At 42.4% G+C, this 18,649-nt stretch overlaps 1 protein-coding gene across 9 annotated transcripts in view; it reads left to right on the top strand.

Moving 5' to 3' along the window:
• LOC129188012 (mitogen-activated protein kinase kinase kinase kinase 4-like) overlaps window positions 1-18,649 on the top strand; it is a 111,948-nt gene that overhangs the window by 67,093 nt on the left and 26,206 nt on the right. For 4 of the 9 annotated variants that reach the window (XM_054787957.1, XM_054787960.1, XM_054787958.1 and 1 more), the window contains exons 4-16: window positions 478-603; window positions 3,679-3,789; window positions 3,896-3,986; window positions 4,052-4,182; window positions 4,286-4,340; window positions 5,616-5,694; window positions 5,803-5,978; window positions 6,050-6,122; window positions 6,738-6,948; window positions 7,007-7,168; window positions 7,265-7,351; window positions 12,199-12,342; window positions 17,013-17,291. In XM_054787957.1, the coding sequence (XP_054643932.1) occupies window positions 478-603; window positions 3,679-3,789; window positions 3,896-3,986; window positions 4,052-4,182; window positions 4,286-4,340; window positions 5,616-5,694; window positions 5,803-5,978; window positions 6,050-6,122; window positions 6,738-6,948; window positions 7,007-7,168; window positions 7,265-7,351; window positions 12,199-12,342; window positions 17,013-17,291 (1,725 nt within the window). Of the gene's footprint in view, window positions 1-477; window positions 604-3,678; window positions 3,790-3,895; window positions 3,987-4,051; window positions 4,183-4,285; window positions 4,341-5,615; window positions 5,695-5,802; window positions 5,979-6,049; window positions 6,123-6,737; window positions 6,949-7,006; window positions 7,169-7,264; window positions 7,352-9,882; window positions 10,138-12,198; window positions 12,343-17,012; window positions 17,303-18,649 lie in introns of those variants that run through there. The other 5 variants (XM_054787966.1, XM_054787962.1, XM_054787964.1 and 2 more) reach the window with 4 other exon arrangements.

An 18,649-nucleotide genomic window follows, 5' to 3' on the forward strand; every position in this document is an offset into this window, starting at 1 on the left:
ACATTACGTGACACATCTCAAATGTTCCAAACCAAAATGCCGTCTACTGGGTTCAGTAGGTGACTTATTTGTATACCGTGCTGTGATTGCAAGATTCCATTTTACAAAAAGCCTTTTAAATATTCGTTTAAAGTGTTTTTGTGGCATATTACGTGATGTAACTCAAATATTCCAAACCGAAATGGTGTGTGCTGGGCACATTTGCTACAATTCCTAGCTTAGATTTCACAAAAAGCCTCTTAAATATACTTTTAAAATGCTTTTATGGCATATTACGTGACGTAAATCAAATATGAAATTCCGTCTGCTGGGTTGAAATACCGTCTTAGGTGATTCTCCACAAAGCAGGAAGTGGCGCGCTAACATGCAGATGGATAAACAAAAACACAAAAAGCATCGCTAGATAAAGAATCAACTGATAAATGAGCTGTCTCGTCGTCCCGGTATGTCTTGACGCGTCTCTGTCTGTCTTGCCAGGATGAAGAGGAGGAAATCAAGCTGGAGATCAACATGCTGAAGAAGTACTCCCACCACAGGAACATCGCCACCTACTACGGCGCCTTCATCAAAAAAAGTCCACCGGGGCACGACGACCAGCTTTGGGTGGGTTTTCTCATCAATATAGTTTGTTATGAAATATCAAACATGATGTCGGCCAGCTACAGTATGTGGAAGCATCCAGGTATTTGTAGCAGCTCATTTTGTTGGAAGGGAATTGACATTGTTTTATAACCCCGCTGCTCACAGAGAGGTGTCACCCGCAGTCTCAGAAACACAGCTGCCGCCATGACCTGTTTACGACCCACACGCTGTCTGCATGTCTTACACTTTGGACACTGTTGTCTGACAGCACGCACGACCAGAGAGTGCACGCTTCACTGCACTGTGCACGTCCTAAAAACGCCTTGTGAATTCGTTAACATTGACTCGGAGTTTCGTCTTTGTAGAGTGATGGGGACAATATATGGACAAAAGTATTGGGACACATCTTGCCTCAAAAGACTACAATTTTGCCATTAAAATGGTGTTTTAGGTCAGAAAAATACTAGTATGCCATGAAAACACAATTTGGTCTCAAAAAGGCTACATTAGGCTATAAAAATGTTACGTTTTGCTGTTAAAATGCTGTGCTGGGTCAGGGAAATACTAGTTTGTTCACATAAGTGTGACATTTTGCCATCAAAAAGTTACATTAGGGTATAAAAATGTTATGTTTTGCCTCAAAAAACTAATGTTTTGCCATTAAAATGCTGTACTACATCAGCAAAATTCTAATTTGTTGACATAAGTGTGACATTTTGCCATGAAAAAAACAAGGCTACGAAAATGTTATGCTTTGTTTCAAAAAAGCTAATGTTTTGCCATTAAAATGCTGTACTAGCTCAGCGCAATACTAGTTTGTACACATAAGTGTGACATTTTACCATTAAAGCAATAAATTGGTCACAAAAAGGCTACATTAGGCTAAAGTCTTATGTTCTGCCTCAAAACATTAATATTTTGCCATTAAAAATATCTAACTCAGGGGTGGCCATTACGTAGATCGCAAGCTACCAGTAGATCGCCAAGGTAGTTTGAGTCGATGGCGTAAACGTCACTTTGTAGTCGTCATATGACATCAGTCAGCTGACATGAAGCTCCCCTCCTGATTCGCGCTCGCTCCCCCGCAGCGTTTCAAGCTATACACTAAGATGCAACTTTCATCTTTATTATTGTGATCATGGATGAACTAACTCTGCGGTAAGATGCTTATATCTATCTATAACTAACTTATCTGTTCACTTGTAGCTGCTAGTTACGTAGAAAAAAAAGTGTATTGTTTACTGGCTTTGCTTGGCGTCATGAACTCTACTACAGAAATCAGTGTTTTCTACACGTTGGCTTCTTAAACTATTATTTCATGATGACATTAAAAATGTGCCCATTGGTGAAACCTTTTCAATATGTTGCCTTGACTTGGGCTGCATTGTCTTTTGCATCATCATTTTCCATTCTTGTATATGGCTAATGTTTAAAAATGTTATGTTTTGCCTCAAAAAACAAATGTTTTGCCATTAAAATGCTGTACTATGTCAGTTACTAGTTTGTTCACATATGTGACGTTTTGTCATGAAAACACAAAAATTGCTCACATAACGCTACATTAGGCTATGAAAATGTTGTGTTTTGCCCTCAAAAGACTAATATTTTGCCATTAAAAATATGTAATTGGTAACTGAAATGTTAGCATATTCACATAAATATGCCATTTCGCCATGAAAACACCAGATTTGGTCATGAAAAGGCTTACATGAGCCTATGAAACTTTGTTTGCCATTAAAGTGCTGTATTAGGTCAATGAAATGCTTGTAGATTCAAATAAATGTCTGTTTTCCAATTTACACTATAACTGGTGGCAAAAAGGCCTTGCTAGACAACAGAAATTGTATATTTTAGTCAAAGTCAGCATCAGTGACCTCACTCTCCAACATCGTGTAGAAAGTCTTCGCAGAAGACTGGAAGCACGCGTCCCAATATATTTGCCAATACACTAGGTCCGGAACTTACGAACACCTGACTCGCGAACATTCGCGGATACGAACACAAGCCGACTGGTCTATATTTTATTTTACTTTGCCTTGTAGTCGCTCAATCAGTATTTCTACTGCTACTGTACATGCTTGACCAGTAGAGGGCACTGTGACACTGCTAATGGGACCAACAGAGGAAGCGTTAGAAGCTGGGGAGATACAGTGTAAAGCTAAATGGAAAGCTAAATTGTACAACCCGGACAGAGCGTGTGATTAAAGTTTATGAAGAGTTAATAGGCCTGCTTAATTCTACACCACCCACAGAACACTACCTCTTTTAGAAGAGTCTAACCACCACCATTTGTTCTTTTTCAATAACTCCTCCTCCTCCACAACGACGTATGCTCGACCACTCCTCTTCAAAGGTAAATAACATTTATCATTACGTATTATTATATCACTTTTATTATTGTTTTTTTTTTTTGTTAATTATCCTGGTTTAATATTACTACTGCATCCAAACTCATATTTACATCCATACACATATACTGTATATGTATACACGTACATGTAGTACCTATATCATTGGTAATATTACCTTTTCCCCTACTTAAGAACAATTCAACATAAGAACGGTCGTCTGGAACCAATTGTGTTGGTTAGTTGGGGACCTAGTGTATTGTGTTTTTAGCTTTCCATGTAAGAGCTTTTGAGGGTGACCTGAACACAGGAAGTGACTATTTTGGTCCTTTTTCAGGCTTTTCTAAATATAACATATAATGACACTACATTAGCCTAAATACAAATAATATCCAATAACATTAAATGAAATAAATGTTTTTAAATCATGTATACGCAATAATAATCTAAAATGCCGAAGAGGAGCTGTCCATACATTGCTGCACATACAACACATGTCGCTCCAGTTGTTGCGCTACAACAGAAACAGGAACCAGTTGATGGGTGCAAACAGGTGGTGTTTTGTTTTTATACCCACTCCAAATGCATGCTTTTAGTTTTCAACCATATTGGCTCCAAGACTGTCCCTGTTTTGCGCAAAGCTAAATATTTCCTAACCCTAAAACTGTCTCGTTTTCCACCAAGTGGACAACAAAGTGTTGACAATGGCCTCCACCATCTTCTCACTATTCCCTCTTGTCTCTTCCAGCTGGTGATGGAGTTCTGCGGCGCCGGTTCCATCACAGACCTGGTGAAGAACACTAAAGGCAACTCGCTGAAGGAGGACTGGATCGCCTACATCTCCAGGGAGATCCTCAGGGTCAGGGCCCGCGTCCTTCTAACCACTTCCTGTTTGAAAACATCCTCTGATGTCTCCTCTGTGTTGTCACGTGGTGAGTGATTTGTGGCGCCGTCTTCTCCTGCAGGGCCTAGCTCATCTTCACGCCCATCACGTCATCCATCGGGACATCAAAGGTCAAAACGTGCTGCTGACGGAGAACGCTGAGGTCAAACTAGGTACGTTTCTGACACATTTACACCAACAAGAGGAAAGATGTAGTGGCAAACGCTTCCCTCCTCAGTGGACTTTGGCGTGAGCGCTCAGCTGGACCGAACAGTGGGCCGGAGGAACACCTTCATCGGGACGCCATATTGGATGGCTCCTGAAGTCATTGCTTGTGATGAAAACCCGGATGCCACCTACGACTACCGGGTCAGAACCTTGTTGTTGAACAATTAGGCTGCTTAAAAATAACACGGTGGCTTTTTTTTTTTGTTTACATTCAGGCCGTGATGGTCTTCTTCCTGTTTTTCAGAGTGACCTGTGGTCCTGCGGAATCACAGCCATCGAGATGGCAGAAGGAGCTCCTCGTAAGTTTACGCCACACTGAATCCTGTCAGATAGTGGATCTTTGACAAGTATTTTTGTAGCATGTCCCAAAAGCAGCAGAGCTCTCTTCTTTTTTAGAGGATATATACACTCCTGTCGTATAGAGGATATTTTATTAGTGTTTTAGCAGTAGATCCCTAAAAAACAGTGGAGCATTCCTGTTACTGTAAAGAAAATCTTTGTCTGGTATTTTTGTAGTATCCTATCATATGTTTTCGTACTATGTTTTTAAAAAGGGCAGAGCACTGTTGTCATATGGAGGGATCATTGACTTTCATTTTTGTTGTAGGTTCTCAAAAACAGCGCTTTTGTTATATAGAGGATCTTTGACTAGTTTTGCAGCACATCCTTAAAAACAGCAGACAGCTCCTGTCATGTAGACAATCTTTGACTATCATTTAGCTGTAGGTCATTAAAAGCAGCATAGTGCTCCTGTTACAGAGAGGATCTTTTACTTGTGTATTTGCAGTAGGTTCTTAAAAACAGCAGAGCACCCCTGTCATCTAGAGCATCTTTTACTAGTGTCATGCACTCTTGTCATGTAGAGCGACCATTGACTTTTATTTTCATTGTAGGTTCTCAAAAACAGCCTACTTTTGTTATACAGAGGATCTTTGACTGTTTTTTGCAGCACATCCTTAAAAACAGCAGACCGCTCATGTCATATAGACAATCTTTGACTAACGTTTAGCTGTAGGTTCTTAAAAACAGCAGAGCATTCCTGTATAGAAAATCGTTGCCTGGTATTTTTATTAGCATCCTGTCATACGGAGGATCCTTGGCTAGTGTTATTGCTGTAGGTCTTTAAAAACAGAACAGTGTTCCTGTTATAGAGAGGATATTTTCATAGTGTATTTGCAGTAGCTTCTTTAAAAACTGCAAAGCACTGTTGTCATAAAGAGGATCATTGACTTTGATTTTTGTTGTAGGTTCCCAAAAACAAGAGGATCTCTGACTGTACTGTTTTTGCAGTACATCCTTAAAAACAGCAGACCACTCCCGTGATATTTTTGACTGGTGTAAACACATGACATATTTTTGACCATGTATCTATGACTCCATTAGCCGTTTGGGTAAAGAAGCAACAGAAGTGATGGTGGTGAAACGAGGACGCCATAAGTGTTCACTACACGGCCCTTTCCAACTTTCCAGTGATGACAGCGTAGCAAAAAGCAAATGAAGTTGAATAAAGCTAACGTAAGAAAAATCAGCTGTGTAACATCCAGTCGTGCTTTTGTCTTGTCGTCCTCCTGCAGCGCTGTGTGACATGCACCCCATGAGAGCCCTCTTCCTCATTCCCAGAAACCCTCCTCCTCGACTCAAGTCCAAAAAATGGTGCGTTGGCTTTGAACTCTCCAAAGCAAACCAGCAATACCTACACCTCCAATGAGCAGCACATCTCACGTGGCGGTGGAGGGGTGCTGATGACTGTGATGCTTGCAGGTCCAAGAAGTTCTTCAGCTTCATCGAGGGCTGCCTGGTGAAGAACTACACTCAGCGGCCCCCCACAGAGCAGCTCCTCAAGCACCCCTTCATCCGCGACCAGCCCAACGAGAGACAGGTGCGCATCCAGCTCAAAGACCACATCGACCGCACCAAGAAGAAGAGAGGCGAGAAGGGTGAGAAGCTCACACAGAACAAGATGGCTTGTGCTCTTTTTTGTTTTTTTTAACCATCACGTCCTCCACAGATGAGACAGAGTATGAATACAGTGGAAGTGAAGAAGAGGAGGAGGAAGCATCCGAGCAAGAAGGCGAGCCAAGGTAAACAAAAGTAGCGATTAGGATGCTTCTTATGCGGCTTGACTTGTTACAAAGGTCACACACTATTAAGGTCCTTCCTTAATAGTGGTGGGGTTCCTTTAATTATTAACTTCATCAATAAAAAGGGAAATAACATTTTATAAAGTATTAAACGTGAACACCTCTCGATGGGTGCCATGAAATAAATCACATGGCCATGCAATCAATAAATTGGTCATCAAATTAATAAATCTGTTACATTACAATTATTTCAGATTATATTTTGTATTTGTTTTAATTGGGGGATATTTTTTTAATTAAATTACATGTAATTATTTTGCTTTGCATTTATTTTTAGACATTTTGGGGGGGGTTATTATTATTGTTACATTTTATTACGCATGACCAAATAACAATTGAACTTTAAGCTATCAGAAGAAGAAAAATCACGTAATTGTCCCTTAAAGGGACATTTTCATTTACTACTCAGGAACACTAATAGTATGTAGTATGACTATTATGGATTTTAAGCATTTTTAATGGAAGATTTGGGTTTTTTTTAAGTTAAAATTCATAACTTCAACACTTGAACAAGATTGTTCAAAGATAGCGTTTCTTTCTGTCACCGTGTCGCAGCTCCATCGTCAACGTGCCGGGTGAGTCCACGCTTCGCCGCGACTTCATTCGTCTGCAGCAGGAGAACAAGGAGCGCTCGGAGGCGCTGCGCCGCCAGCAGCTCCTGCAGGAGCAGCAGCTCCGTGAGCAGGAGGAGTACAAGCGCCAACTATTGGCCGAGCGGCAGAAGCGCATCGAGCAGCAGAAGGAGCAGAGGCGGCGGCTGGAGGAGGTGTGTAAGAAACAAAAAAAACGATAATCTTATATTTATTAATGTTGTTGTTTTGCAGCAACAACGGCGTGAGCGTGAGATGAGGAGACAGCAGGAGCGTGAGCAGCGGCGTCGGGAGCAGGAGGAGAAGCGGCGCGTGGAGGAGTTGGAACGCCGCCGCAAGGAGGAGGAGGAGCGTCGACGAGCCGAAGAAGAGAAGAGGAGGGCTGACAGGGAGCAGGTAGTGTAGCTCTACACTAGCTTTCTATCCAGCCATGCTTTTTAAAATCCTTTTTCTACTAATGCTACAACTTTCCCGGGTCGTTGTGATCGTCAGGAGTACATCCGACGCCAGCTGGAGGAGGAGCAGAGACACCTGGAGATTTTGCAGCAGCAGCTGCTGCACGAACAAGCCATGCTGCTGGTGAGTGTCCTCCACTTAGACATGCTGCAGCATCACTGTGCCATAGAAAAGCATATACCTGTACAGTGTAAACCCGTTCATACCGACACCCCTCAGATCGGCTCACTCATGTCAACATACGGAGTTGTCAGTATAACTGAAACCAAAACAAGCCTTTGTTTTCACTTTTACTTGTGACTTTTGAGGTCTGAAAACTTGCTAAATATTGAAAGTTGCGATGAGGAAATTGCAACGCCGACCCCTCCTCCCCTCCTAGGTAGACCAGGTTAAAGAGCAGACGCCATCTACTGTACAGGGTTGGCGCAACAAGCTACGTTCACAGTCCCGTTATAATGTGTTTATTTATTTGTGACGGCCCAAATTTGTATGTCAAACACTGCTAGGCTAAGTAAGCGGACATACAATTGGCTATTATGTAAACATCTTGTTCTATCATGCTGTTTATTTCCCGAGTTATTCACAGTTTTCCAGGTTGTTTTTCCTCATTTTATGGCCTTTGTTCAAGACCAGACGTCCTGGGACTTGTTGACGGTTGGAGGGCAAAGCAGTAAACGAGAATTCCCAGGCTTTTTTTTTTTTTTTTTTCCTCCGGGATGTTGACTGGGTCCCTGGTGATGATGTCACCAGGAAGCCAGTCATCCAGCAGGAAGACAGGGTTTCCCATGTTTTCTTTCCAGATGTTGCTGAGGTTTAGTAGGATGACTGAGGAGGCTAGTCATGTGATGCAGCGTGACCTAGGACGCTGAAATAATGGAAGGATGTGTGCGCTGGCTTCCGGCCTTGCTTCCACGTGGACGAGCTTCCCGGTCACATTTGCATTTTACACAGCTGATTTTTCTGCAGAAGGCATGGGCCCCCATGATAATTATTGACTGTTAATTTCAAACAACAGAAACTACGAGAACAAAAGTTATTTTTCTTCAAAATTTGATTAAATTAGTCGTGCACCATAATTATCGGGATGATATCATTGAATTATGACATCTATCCATTTTCTATGCCGCCTATCCTAATTAGGGTCGCAGGGGTATGCTGGTGCCAATCCCAGCTGACTTCGGGCAAGAGGCGGGGTACACCCTGGACTGGTCACCAGCCAATGGCAATGACTTCATACTGATAAATCCCATAAATAGCTCCAATAACCGATCATTTAAAAAAAGCCTACAATTAGGCGAGATGACCTGTGCGGGTGAGAAAATCAAGCGCTCCTTTTTTCCTCCTGCCTGTGAGGTTAACGGCCTGTTGTAACTTAACCCCTGCGCTCTCGTGTGGGGAAAAAAAGTCACTTTAAGAGGAAGGGCGTTGTACCAAATGCTGCACCATGAGAGGGGGAAAAAAACCCATCGAGCTCTCAAAAAACCTTGTCAGCCTCCTGAAACGTCAGCGCTGCAGCGTTTGAGAAGTGCAAAAGGTTTGCCAGAGACCTCCGTGGCATCACACCGGCTGCTCGGAGGGTGTGCCCAAATACAGTGCACCTTGCTGGGCCAAGCCTGGTGGCTCCTCCCGCTCTGTACTCTGGTTCTCCTGACCTCCGTAGTAGTTTTTAGTGTAAACCTAAAATTTTGGCAAGCAACAAAGATAAAGGTAGTCACATAGCTATAATAATAATTACTCACGCTCAAAACCTCGAGAACGCTGAGTAGAACATAATTGATCACCCAGAAGGACAAGTCTTGGCCTTTCAAAGCCACAATGCACTCTTTGCGTCATTTGGCCACTTGATGGCACTGTTGGCTCTCCTGTCCGATTGACAAGCTTTTCTCCATCAACAAGAAGGTGCTGTCATGTTTCATTGCCTGTTTGCTTTGCTTTTGAAGCGGCTGCCTTCCTGTGCCACCAGCACATACAAATGAGAAATAACGTGACACAATGGCAAAACTATTGTGAACGTCATTGATCACAAATCTGGTTCTACTTGACCAATTTTGACCATTTAAAGACTTGAATGCAGTTTGAAGTCTGCACTTATGAAATGAGTTGATCGGGAGCATGGGTGAGGTGGCGTCGCCGTGCTGCGTTAGCTGTTACGCTGCGTCCTGAGATGTTCCAAGCTAAATGTCTTCATATGCTAACTTAATCAAGTGAAATCTTGCCGACTGATTCTTGTTTAGATACACTAGCATGTCAACACGTGGTATCACAATGCAAAACCATTTACGCACCAGCCTCTGGAACCTTACTCCATCAACATTACACAACTCTGTCTTGAAAAGTATTGGAATATTTGGAACAAGTCTTTTTTGTAGCCCCAAATGGTCCCACACCACACTTCTTCCTGTTTGATTACTGCAGCAACCTATTTAGGCAGCAAACTAGTTGGGCCTGATTTGGTTGCTGTCAGGTAGACATAGTGACTGCACAACACAATCTCACTGATACCACCATATAATATCTCTAATGGAGGCTGCCTCTGCACTTTCAAAGCTCCAAGCTGGTAAATATTGAAGTTCCGTAATGTTCAGGTCGCCCTGTTGTGGAAAGGTTCTTGTCAGTGTCTGGATACAGTTCATCTTGGTCCTCCGTGCACTCAGGAGTACAAATGGCGGGAGCTGGAGGAGCAGCGCCAAGCCCAAAAGCTCCAGAGGCAGCTTCAGCAGGAGCAGGCCTATCTGCTGTCCCTCCAGCAGAACCAGAACCTGGACAGTAGCAAACAGATCATCAAACCTCCCCAGTGCCTAAATGCCAGCAGTGTCAAGCAACAGCAAAACCTTGCAGATGTTTCTGAGAAAAAAGCTGATGTTCCTGCCTGTGACCTCCAAAGCTCTGAATCTGAGGCGGTCGCTGAGGTGAACGCTCGTAGCGCTTTGCCGCTAAACTGCCTTCTGGATGAGGTTTCCTTTGCTTGGAGTGTGCTGCTGGTGTTGGAGCTAACGCTTGTAGAGCAGCCGAGTGACAACTCAACCAATTAACCAGTCTAATCTGTGTGGAATCATCTAATCTAACTGAGCTAGAAAGTCCTTCTTGCATGTAAACCCATGAAACCAAACACATGTAAATGTCGACCATCTTTACATGCAGCCACTCATAAGCCCTCATTTCTGACTCACAGGCCAAAGTTGTCAAAGCATCTCATTTAGTTCTTTGTTTTTGCTTGTCTGCACACATCTCTCCCCGTAAGACAATGGTTTTTTTGGTGGGTGGGATAATTTGTGATATCGCCACTGCGTCACTCCTTACGTTCCCTTTTCTCGACATTGTTTTTCGGCATTGTGATATTTTTTTTCTGAAAACGCTTCTGATTGGCTACAGTAGCTTTAAGGTGCGGACACAATGGGGAAATTAAAAAAAAAGACTAACATACAAAAGCAAAAACCTATTATTATCATCATCATCATTATTACCATTGTTATTATTTGATACAAATGACCAGACTGTTCAAATGTTAGACTATTCATTTATTTTAAAATGAATCTTAAAAAATTATTTTTGCTTTAAAAATATATATAACATGTCTTTATAAAAGTAATCATAGCCTATATAGTATTCCAATTAGCTCAGTTTTGAATGTCTCTGCTGTACGTACGTATGTATGTATGTATGTATGAAAAGAATAAATAATTTCAAATATATTAAATTTAAATGAGATTAAATGAATTATATATATCAATATTATATATAGAGTCTACCCAATTGTATAAAATTTGCTTATCAAAACATTTTTAAATGTCTGTTTTGATTTGATGTTAATGTTATTATTATTTGATTATCACCGTTAAAAATGACCACAGTCAAATGTTAGACTAAATCAAGTAATTATTGGTTCACATTATTATTTATTGTGTTATTATTTTTAATTATTTATTTGAAATGTAATTTAAAAAAATGTGTTTTACATTAAGAAATATTTAAAATGTCTTTTATAACATTAATATGTTTTTATTATCTCTAAAAAGAATCCATATCAAAAAGTACCATAGTATGCAAAGGTTTAATAATTCAAAATATATTAAATAGAAATAAAGCGCTTCACGATGAAGTGAACCCATTATTACTTCACTCCTCAGTCACACACTGGTGGTGGTTATCTACATCTGTATCCACAGCTGCCCTGGGGTAGTCTAACGGAACCTGGCTGCCAATTTGCGCCAATTTTACACCAGTGTGAGCAGCACTGGAGGCGAGGTGGGTCAAGTGTCTTGCCCGGGGTCACAACGACAGCGACTTGGTGGAGGAAGCGAGGATGGACCCGACAACCATGACCTGCTCTACCACCTGAGCTACTGCCGCCCACATCTCATTAAATGAGATGAAATGATTGGGTGTGAATGTATATTTGACAAAGTCTGACTCTTCAAAATATGAAATTTGCGTGTCAAAAAAGTATCCTGTCTATATAAAGCTAATCATAAATGATCAGTCATGTTTTCATTGTCAGTGTTAAAAATATCCATGTTAAAAATGGCCATATTATTACTGAGTACATCAACAATTCTGGTCATTATCATTTAAATTAACACTTGAATAAAAATCAAGGAAACACTTTAGTTCAATGACGACTGGCTTCTAGACAAGCCGGAAACAGATTTAATTTACTTCCGTTATTGCTTCTCTTGTGTTTTAATCGAGAACAAAATAGTCTCTTCTGATAGGCTGTCATTCTTCTACGAGCCCGTCGTGTGGACCTTCAGAGCATCTTTCCTCGCGCCCTTTATTGGTCACGGTTGCTTTCCTACTTCCTGGGTTGTTGGGCGCATGTCAGCAAGAACCATCTTTCAAAAATCACTTTTCTGGTGTTCTGGAATAAACCATCTCTGCCCTGGTCCCGGACCAACCAACCAACCAATCATCCATCCTTTGCATTCTCCTGCGCAATGCTGACACTTCCTGCGTGTGTGTGTTCCTGCTAGGCTGATGAGCGGTACCGCAAGAACATCCAGGGTTCTCCTCAGTCGGCACAAAGCAAACCGCCCCAGCCTCCGGTGCCACCGCGCTCCGAGTCCTCCTACCCCAACGGGAACGCAGAAGCCATGCACCGGCCTGGGGAGGCACAGGTAAAAACACAGTAGCCACAAACCGTGTTACAACGTACAGTACAGCACAGTGGAACCTTGGTTAACGTCATTCATTTGTTCCTGTAGGTCCGACTCTAATCGGGAAAGGACGTTAACCGTATCAATTGTTCCCATACGTAATCACGTAAACCCAATTAGTCTGTTCCAGAAAACCAAAAATGTTAACACATTTTATAGTTTTAAAGTTATAGTTTTACATGCAGAAAACAATTCCAAATGTATATAAATGATGAATGACAGGGATAAATCAACATCTAAGGTCCAACGTAAGCTTAAATGTTCATTTATCCCTTTCATTCGTCATTTTTGTGTATTTACAAGTGTTTTACGCATGTAAAACTTGAAAAACTTGTTTTGTGTTAACATTTTTCAGTCAACCGCTGATGACAGCATTGACGGCCTACGTAGTTATCGGCTAGAAGCTAGCTTCTTTGTTAAAAGCTAAGGATGTTTTGTGATTCAAAAAAAAAAGTACATCAAAGGAAAACTGCACTTCCTGTGGAATTTTGCCCATCATTGACAATTCTTATGTGAAACATTAGCACACGTCTTTCCCTTTTCTGTGTGTTCTAAAGAGAGAAAAACAGCTAGCATGAGGGAGCTAACAATGCACGTAATGGGACACACCTATTTCACCTACAAAGCACTCTTAAAAAAAAACCCAAAAACCACTCTAAAAAACGCCAATCGTGTTCTATTAAATGACTGACCTGCATATTAACCAAGCCACAATGACATTGTTATTGTTGGCACTAACGCCGAATAACTATTTTTTTTGGTGTAGTGACACAGCGCCTCACGCCACTACTGAGAGGTAATGACCCACTCCAAAATAATGCAGTAGGACACCAATCTGTACGGACTGGGAAACAAGAACAAGCATATGAACAACTAGGAATAGACAACCAAATGATATGTGAAGTATGAGCCCACATTCCATGTTTTGCTTATACACGGCTAGATGGGCGGTGTTGCGATATCATGTGCTACGTGCTCCATGTATCGCTATCAATATCATGGTGACTTACTTGGTACACAGTTGACAGTCTGGTCCAGCTGGTGCGGGGGCGTCTTTTCCAGTTGATTTTGGATGGGTGGAAAAAAGTTTCTACCACCGCGGCGTTCGTTAGCGCTAACAATTCTTCCTTCATTGTGATGCAATCTCTTGGCGCAGTGTCCTCCTCGCCATACACACGAAGCCTTTCCATCCATGGTAACACTGTATGGCGCAGCAGAAACACTCTGTTTCTGTCGGCGAGCTCCACATTTACACCACCAAGTCATGCCGGTCCTGACTCTCTGCTCCGACTATTCACTCCCTCTTTTGCCCGCTCAGCTTCTAAAACCTGTAGCTCATCCTCCGTGTATTCATGCTCAAAAATATAAGGTTCCGGATCCTCTGTCTGTGGCGACTCTCACAAAGTCTGCCATGATTAGGAAACAGACATGTGCGCTTCCTGTGCTGCTGTTGTTGACGGAATTGCTACGGGCTCTACGAAAACAATGCGCCTAGGAAAGACGTTCCGGTAATTCTTCAAATAACCAAAACACAACAAAATACTGTACGTTTTACATGTTCTCAAGAATGTACCTGTTACTGCAATGTCACAAATGTCACAGCATGGAAAGAAAACCATAAAACCTTGTTGGAGGTTTTTTTTTTTTTAAGAGGGCTTTATAGTCCAAGGAGGTGTGTCCCATTACCTGCCTTGTCAGCTCTCTTGCTGGAACGCACAGAAAAGGGAAAGACATGTGCTCATGTTTCACATAAGTATTGTGGATGATGGGCAAAATTCCCCCAAAAAAGGTGCAATTTTCCTTTTAAGAACACAGTTGGACTCACACAGCATATTAATAACACGACAAGATACGCGCCGTATAATAAACGGACGTTAACCGAGGCAAAATTGTGGTGTGCATTTTTTTTTTTACATTAGCCGGAAGGCCCGCTCACCCAGGGCATACACTAATCTAGATTCCACTGCAGTAATAGTGTTGGGTGTTGTAATACTGGACTGGACTAACTGTACTCACAATATTGTCTATATTCTATGGAGATGTCTCCTTCTCTCTTGCAGCTAATTCTTGTGTGCAACGCTGTCATTCTGAAGTCTGGTTTTTGTTGGTGATTCTGCTCCCTCACTTCTGACTTGTCTGAGAACATTCCCCTCCCCCCCCTTCTTCTTCTGTCAGCTGACATGTTCTTTTCCCACCATGATCAGAGGAGCGAATGAACCCGGAACGAATGTTCTTCCTTCGTGATTAACACTTTGATTGACAGGATGTCTGTCCCGCTGCCGCACCTCCTGTTGTTTAAACACGCACATCTGCAGACATGGTGCTTGCAGACACTCCTCACCAGCCTGACAGAGGATGTCGTAGCTGGCGAGGGGCTTGCGTTATCAAGTGTAGAACCACATTAAATCGCAGTTCATTAACTCCATTTGGTGACGGAGGCCTCTTCATTCTTTTTGTTACGGCTCACGTCTCATGTCCGTCTTGTCTTTTGTTTTGCGTAATTTGCCTGAAAGTCGCGTTGTGATGCTGCTTGTCACCCAGTCTTTTATTTTCAATTGATTTCGTAAGTCTTTCCATTGTGCTTTAAAAAAAAATCCCAGCTTCTTTAGAGGCTTTGCTGAAATTTGGCACAAAACGTCGTGTAAATCCAATAACATAAATCCAATCCACGGTTAAATGAGTCAAATAGTCAGTCAATCTTATTACAGTGGAACCTGTTTAAGTCGACGCCTCTCAGACTGGCTGGCTGATGCAGACATAAGCGGTCGTTGATGTAAGCGAAACTGAAACTGGGCATTGCTCGCACCTTTACTTGTGACTTTGTCCAGACGCATAAGGAGAACGGGTGGTTTTTCTCCGCTTATGCATGTTTTTCTTTAGATTCCCGTCTTTTCACGTGATATTTTACATGCAGAGTTGCTGCGGTAATTTGGTTGCGCGTCTTTCGTCAGCTGCTGTTAGAATCCAGGTTAATACGGCATGCTTTTGAAGCTTACTTGGCAGTTATGTTGCTGTTTCATGCCGCTGATGACGTTAACAACACTACAACACATGTCAACACAAACGGGCCCATAAGTCGACTTAAGCGGGCGCTCTTTCGCAACAAGAAGACTATGCTGGACCAGGACCTGATGAGTTAGTCCACACTGACGGCTTGTCAACATAAGCGGGTTCCAGGGATGTCCAAAGTGCAGCTGGGGGGGTTATCTGGGGCCTGTCGCTGTTTGTTTATTGGCCCGCAACACATTCTAAAAGTATAATTCAAAAAGAAAATGAAAAAAAACAGCAAAAATGTAAAAATCAGGAGTAATTTTTTCAAGAATAAAGTCAAAATATTAAAGTTCATGCTGAAAGACTAGCTGGGACACACACCATTCAGATGTCCCACTTCTCAGCAATAAGAATAATATGCTGGACAAGGACTTGATGAGTTTGTGGACGAGGTGTGCTCGGACGAGAGGCGAAGGTCTTCTAAGACGACCTGGACAGTCCAGTCGCCATCGATGGAACGCCCCGGGAGTACAATGACCTGGATGAATGAGAATATTCACAGGCAAAGTTGGAATATCATGAGAAAAGGTGGTAGTCTTCACGGGAATAACAGTGTAATATTAGGAGGAAAATTAATTTTAGTTTGATTTTCACTTTAGCAGCCGAAAGTAGAAAAAAAAGTTTTTTTTAGGTCAGAGAATTATGAAAAACAAACAAAACAACAAAGTTGTACATTTTGGGAAATGAGGTTGCAAACAAGCTTATAATGTTACAAGGCTACAGTAAAAATAATATATATTACAAAGTCATTAATGTGAGAAGGTATTTACAAGAAGAAAGTTGCAGAAATGGAAAAAACAGGTGTAATTTCACAAGAATGAAGTCAAAATGTTACACTCTTGCGAAGAGAAAAAAGTTGCTGTTTTACAAGAATAAACGTGCATCTTATGGGGAAAAATAATATCATTTTAGTAGCACAGAGTTGAAATATTGAAGCAAAAAAAAACTTTTTTTTTTTAAGTTGTCATACTTTGACAAGCAAATAAAACAAGAGCAAAAATAGGAAACAAAGAGCTAAGTCTGAAGTTACTACTAATATTATTTTTCACCTGTATCACAAAGCTGAATGCTACGTGGCCCTTGCTGGAAAAAGTTTGGACACCCCTGCGCTGTCTTTTTCAAAACGCATCGAAGAGTTTAGGATCCAAAGAAAAGCACGTAGGATAGTTGAAATGAAATCATCTCTCCTGGAGTCGTGTTATTGCGAGCTTCTAGCGTATTCTCAAGCATAAACACAACAGTGAGAAGGCTGTTTTTTTAGTTTATTGTTTAAAAATGTATTAAAAGCAGAGTCTTAACTGTGTCAGTTAGCGCTGTGAGAAAAAAATTCTGCTCCCTTGGGGGTGCATGACCGAAAATAATGGGGTACCACTGAGTTAATGATTAAAAATAGCCACAAGGATGGAAAACATGATTTCAAAGTTTGCTTGATTTCAATTGGGGGTATGCTAACCCTGAGAACATACAGGAGGACTTCTTTGCTCTTCGCTCCAGCAAAGCTCTCAAGATCAGCTGCATTGTGTCAGGCATGCTCAGCCTTCCCCTCCCAATGTCTTTGTGTTTGTTTTCCGTCTGTAAAGGTCCGTGTCCTAAAAAGCGGCGGCACAGCCACGTCGTCATCTTCCTCCGCTGCCGCCCCCCCGCCCGCTGTGTGTCGCTCGCGCTCCTTCACCGAGCAGCTCACTCCCGTCTTTGACAACCTCCATCTTCGCCACAGCCAAGAACATCACCATCACCCCGCATCTTCATCACCATCCTCCACTTCATCATCAGCATCAAATCCTGCACGCACTGACCCCCACCCCCACCCCCAGACTAGACCCTCGCCCCATGAACCTTCTCCAGAGTTGCCACCCACGGTAAGGACAGGATAGACCGTGTAGACTACTGATTAGTATATCAACACAGTGGAACCCCCCAGGTCAAACCCAGTCACCTTGAAATCAGGATCTATTTTTATCAGGAAGGGCATCCGACGTTAAACTTTTGCCAAATCAAACATGCGAATCAAACTTATGACTTCCATACCGTATCGGTCGAGGCCCGGGTTAACAACGACCGCCATCGGTGCTGTTGACCTACAGGGTGCCGGTGGAAATTGGACTACTGTTGGTGGAAGAAGGAGAGGAGGAAAGTGTGTCCGTAGGAAGAGAGAGAAGAGGAACACCAAGAGTAAAGGACTGAGAGTCGGGACGTTGAATGTTGGAACTATGACAGGAAAAGGTAGTAGTAGGTTGACATGATGCAGAGAAGGAAGCTAGACATACTGTGTGTCCAGGAGACACGGTGGAAAGGTAGCAAGGCTAGAAGTTTAGGAGCAGGGTTCAAGTTGTTCTATCATGGTGTAGACAGGAAGAGAAAGGGAGTAGGAGTTATCTTGAAGGAGGAGTTTGTTAGGAACGTCCTGGAGGTAAAAAGAGTGTCAGATAGAGTGATGAGTCTGAAGCTAGAAATGGAAGGTGTGATGGTCGATGTTGTTAGTGGGTGTGCTCCACAGGTAGGATGTGAGCTGGAGGAGAAGGAGAAATGCTGGTTGGACTTGGATGAAGTGATGCAGAGCATACCTAGAAGAGAGAGAGCTGTCATTGGTGCAGACTTCAATGGACATGTTGGTGCAGGAAACAGAGGGGATGAGGAGGCCATGGGCAGGTTTGGTGTCCAGGAGAGGAATGCAGAAGGACAGATGGTGGTTGACTTTGCAAAAAGGATGGAAATGGCTATAGTGAATACTTGCTTCCAGAAGAGGCAGGAACATAGGGTGACCTATAAGAGTGGAGGTAGGAGCACACAGCTAGACTACATCTTGTGTAGACGCTGTCATCTGAAGGAGATCAGTGACTGTAAAGTAGTGGTAGGCCATAGTGTAGCCAAACAGCATAGGATGGTGGTGGGGAGGATGACTCTGGTGGGGAGGAAGATGAAGAGGACAAAGACAGAGCAGAGGACCAAATGGTGGAAGCTGAAAAAGGAAGAGTGTTGCATGACTTTTAGGAAGGCGTTAAGACAGGCTCTGAGTGGTCAGGAGGTGCTTCCAGATGACTGGACAACTACAGCTAATGTGATCAGGGAGACAGGCAGGAGAGTACTTGGTGTGGCATCTGGAAGGAAAGTAGACAAGGAGACTTAGTGGCGGAATGAGGAGGTACAGGAGTGTATACAGAGAAAGAGGTTAGCTAAGAAGAAGCGGGACACTGAGAGGACTGAGGAGAGTAGACAG

The sequence above is a fragment of the Dunckerocampus dactyliophorus genome, chromosome 9, assembly GCF_027744805.1.
Source record: "Dunckerocampus dactyliophorus isolate RoL2022-P2 chromosome 9, RoL_Ddac_1.1, whole genome shotgun sequence".
In the NCBI taxonomy this organism is placed as follows: Eukaryota; Metazoa; Chordata; class Actinopteri; order Syngnathiformes; family Syngnathidae; genus Dunckerocampus; species Dunckerocampus dactyliophorus.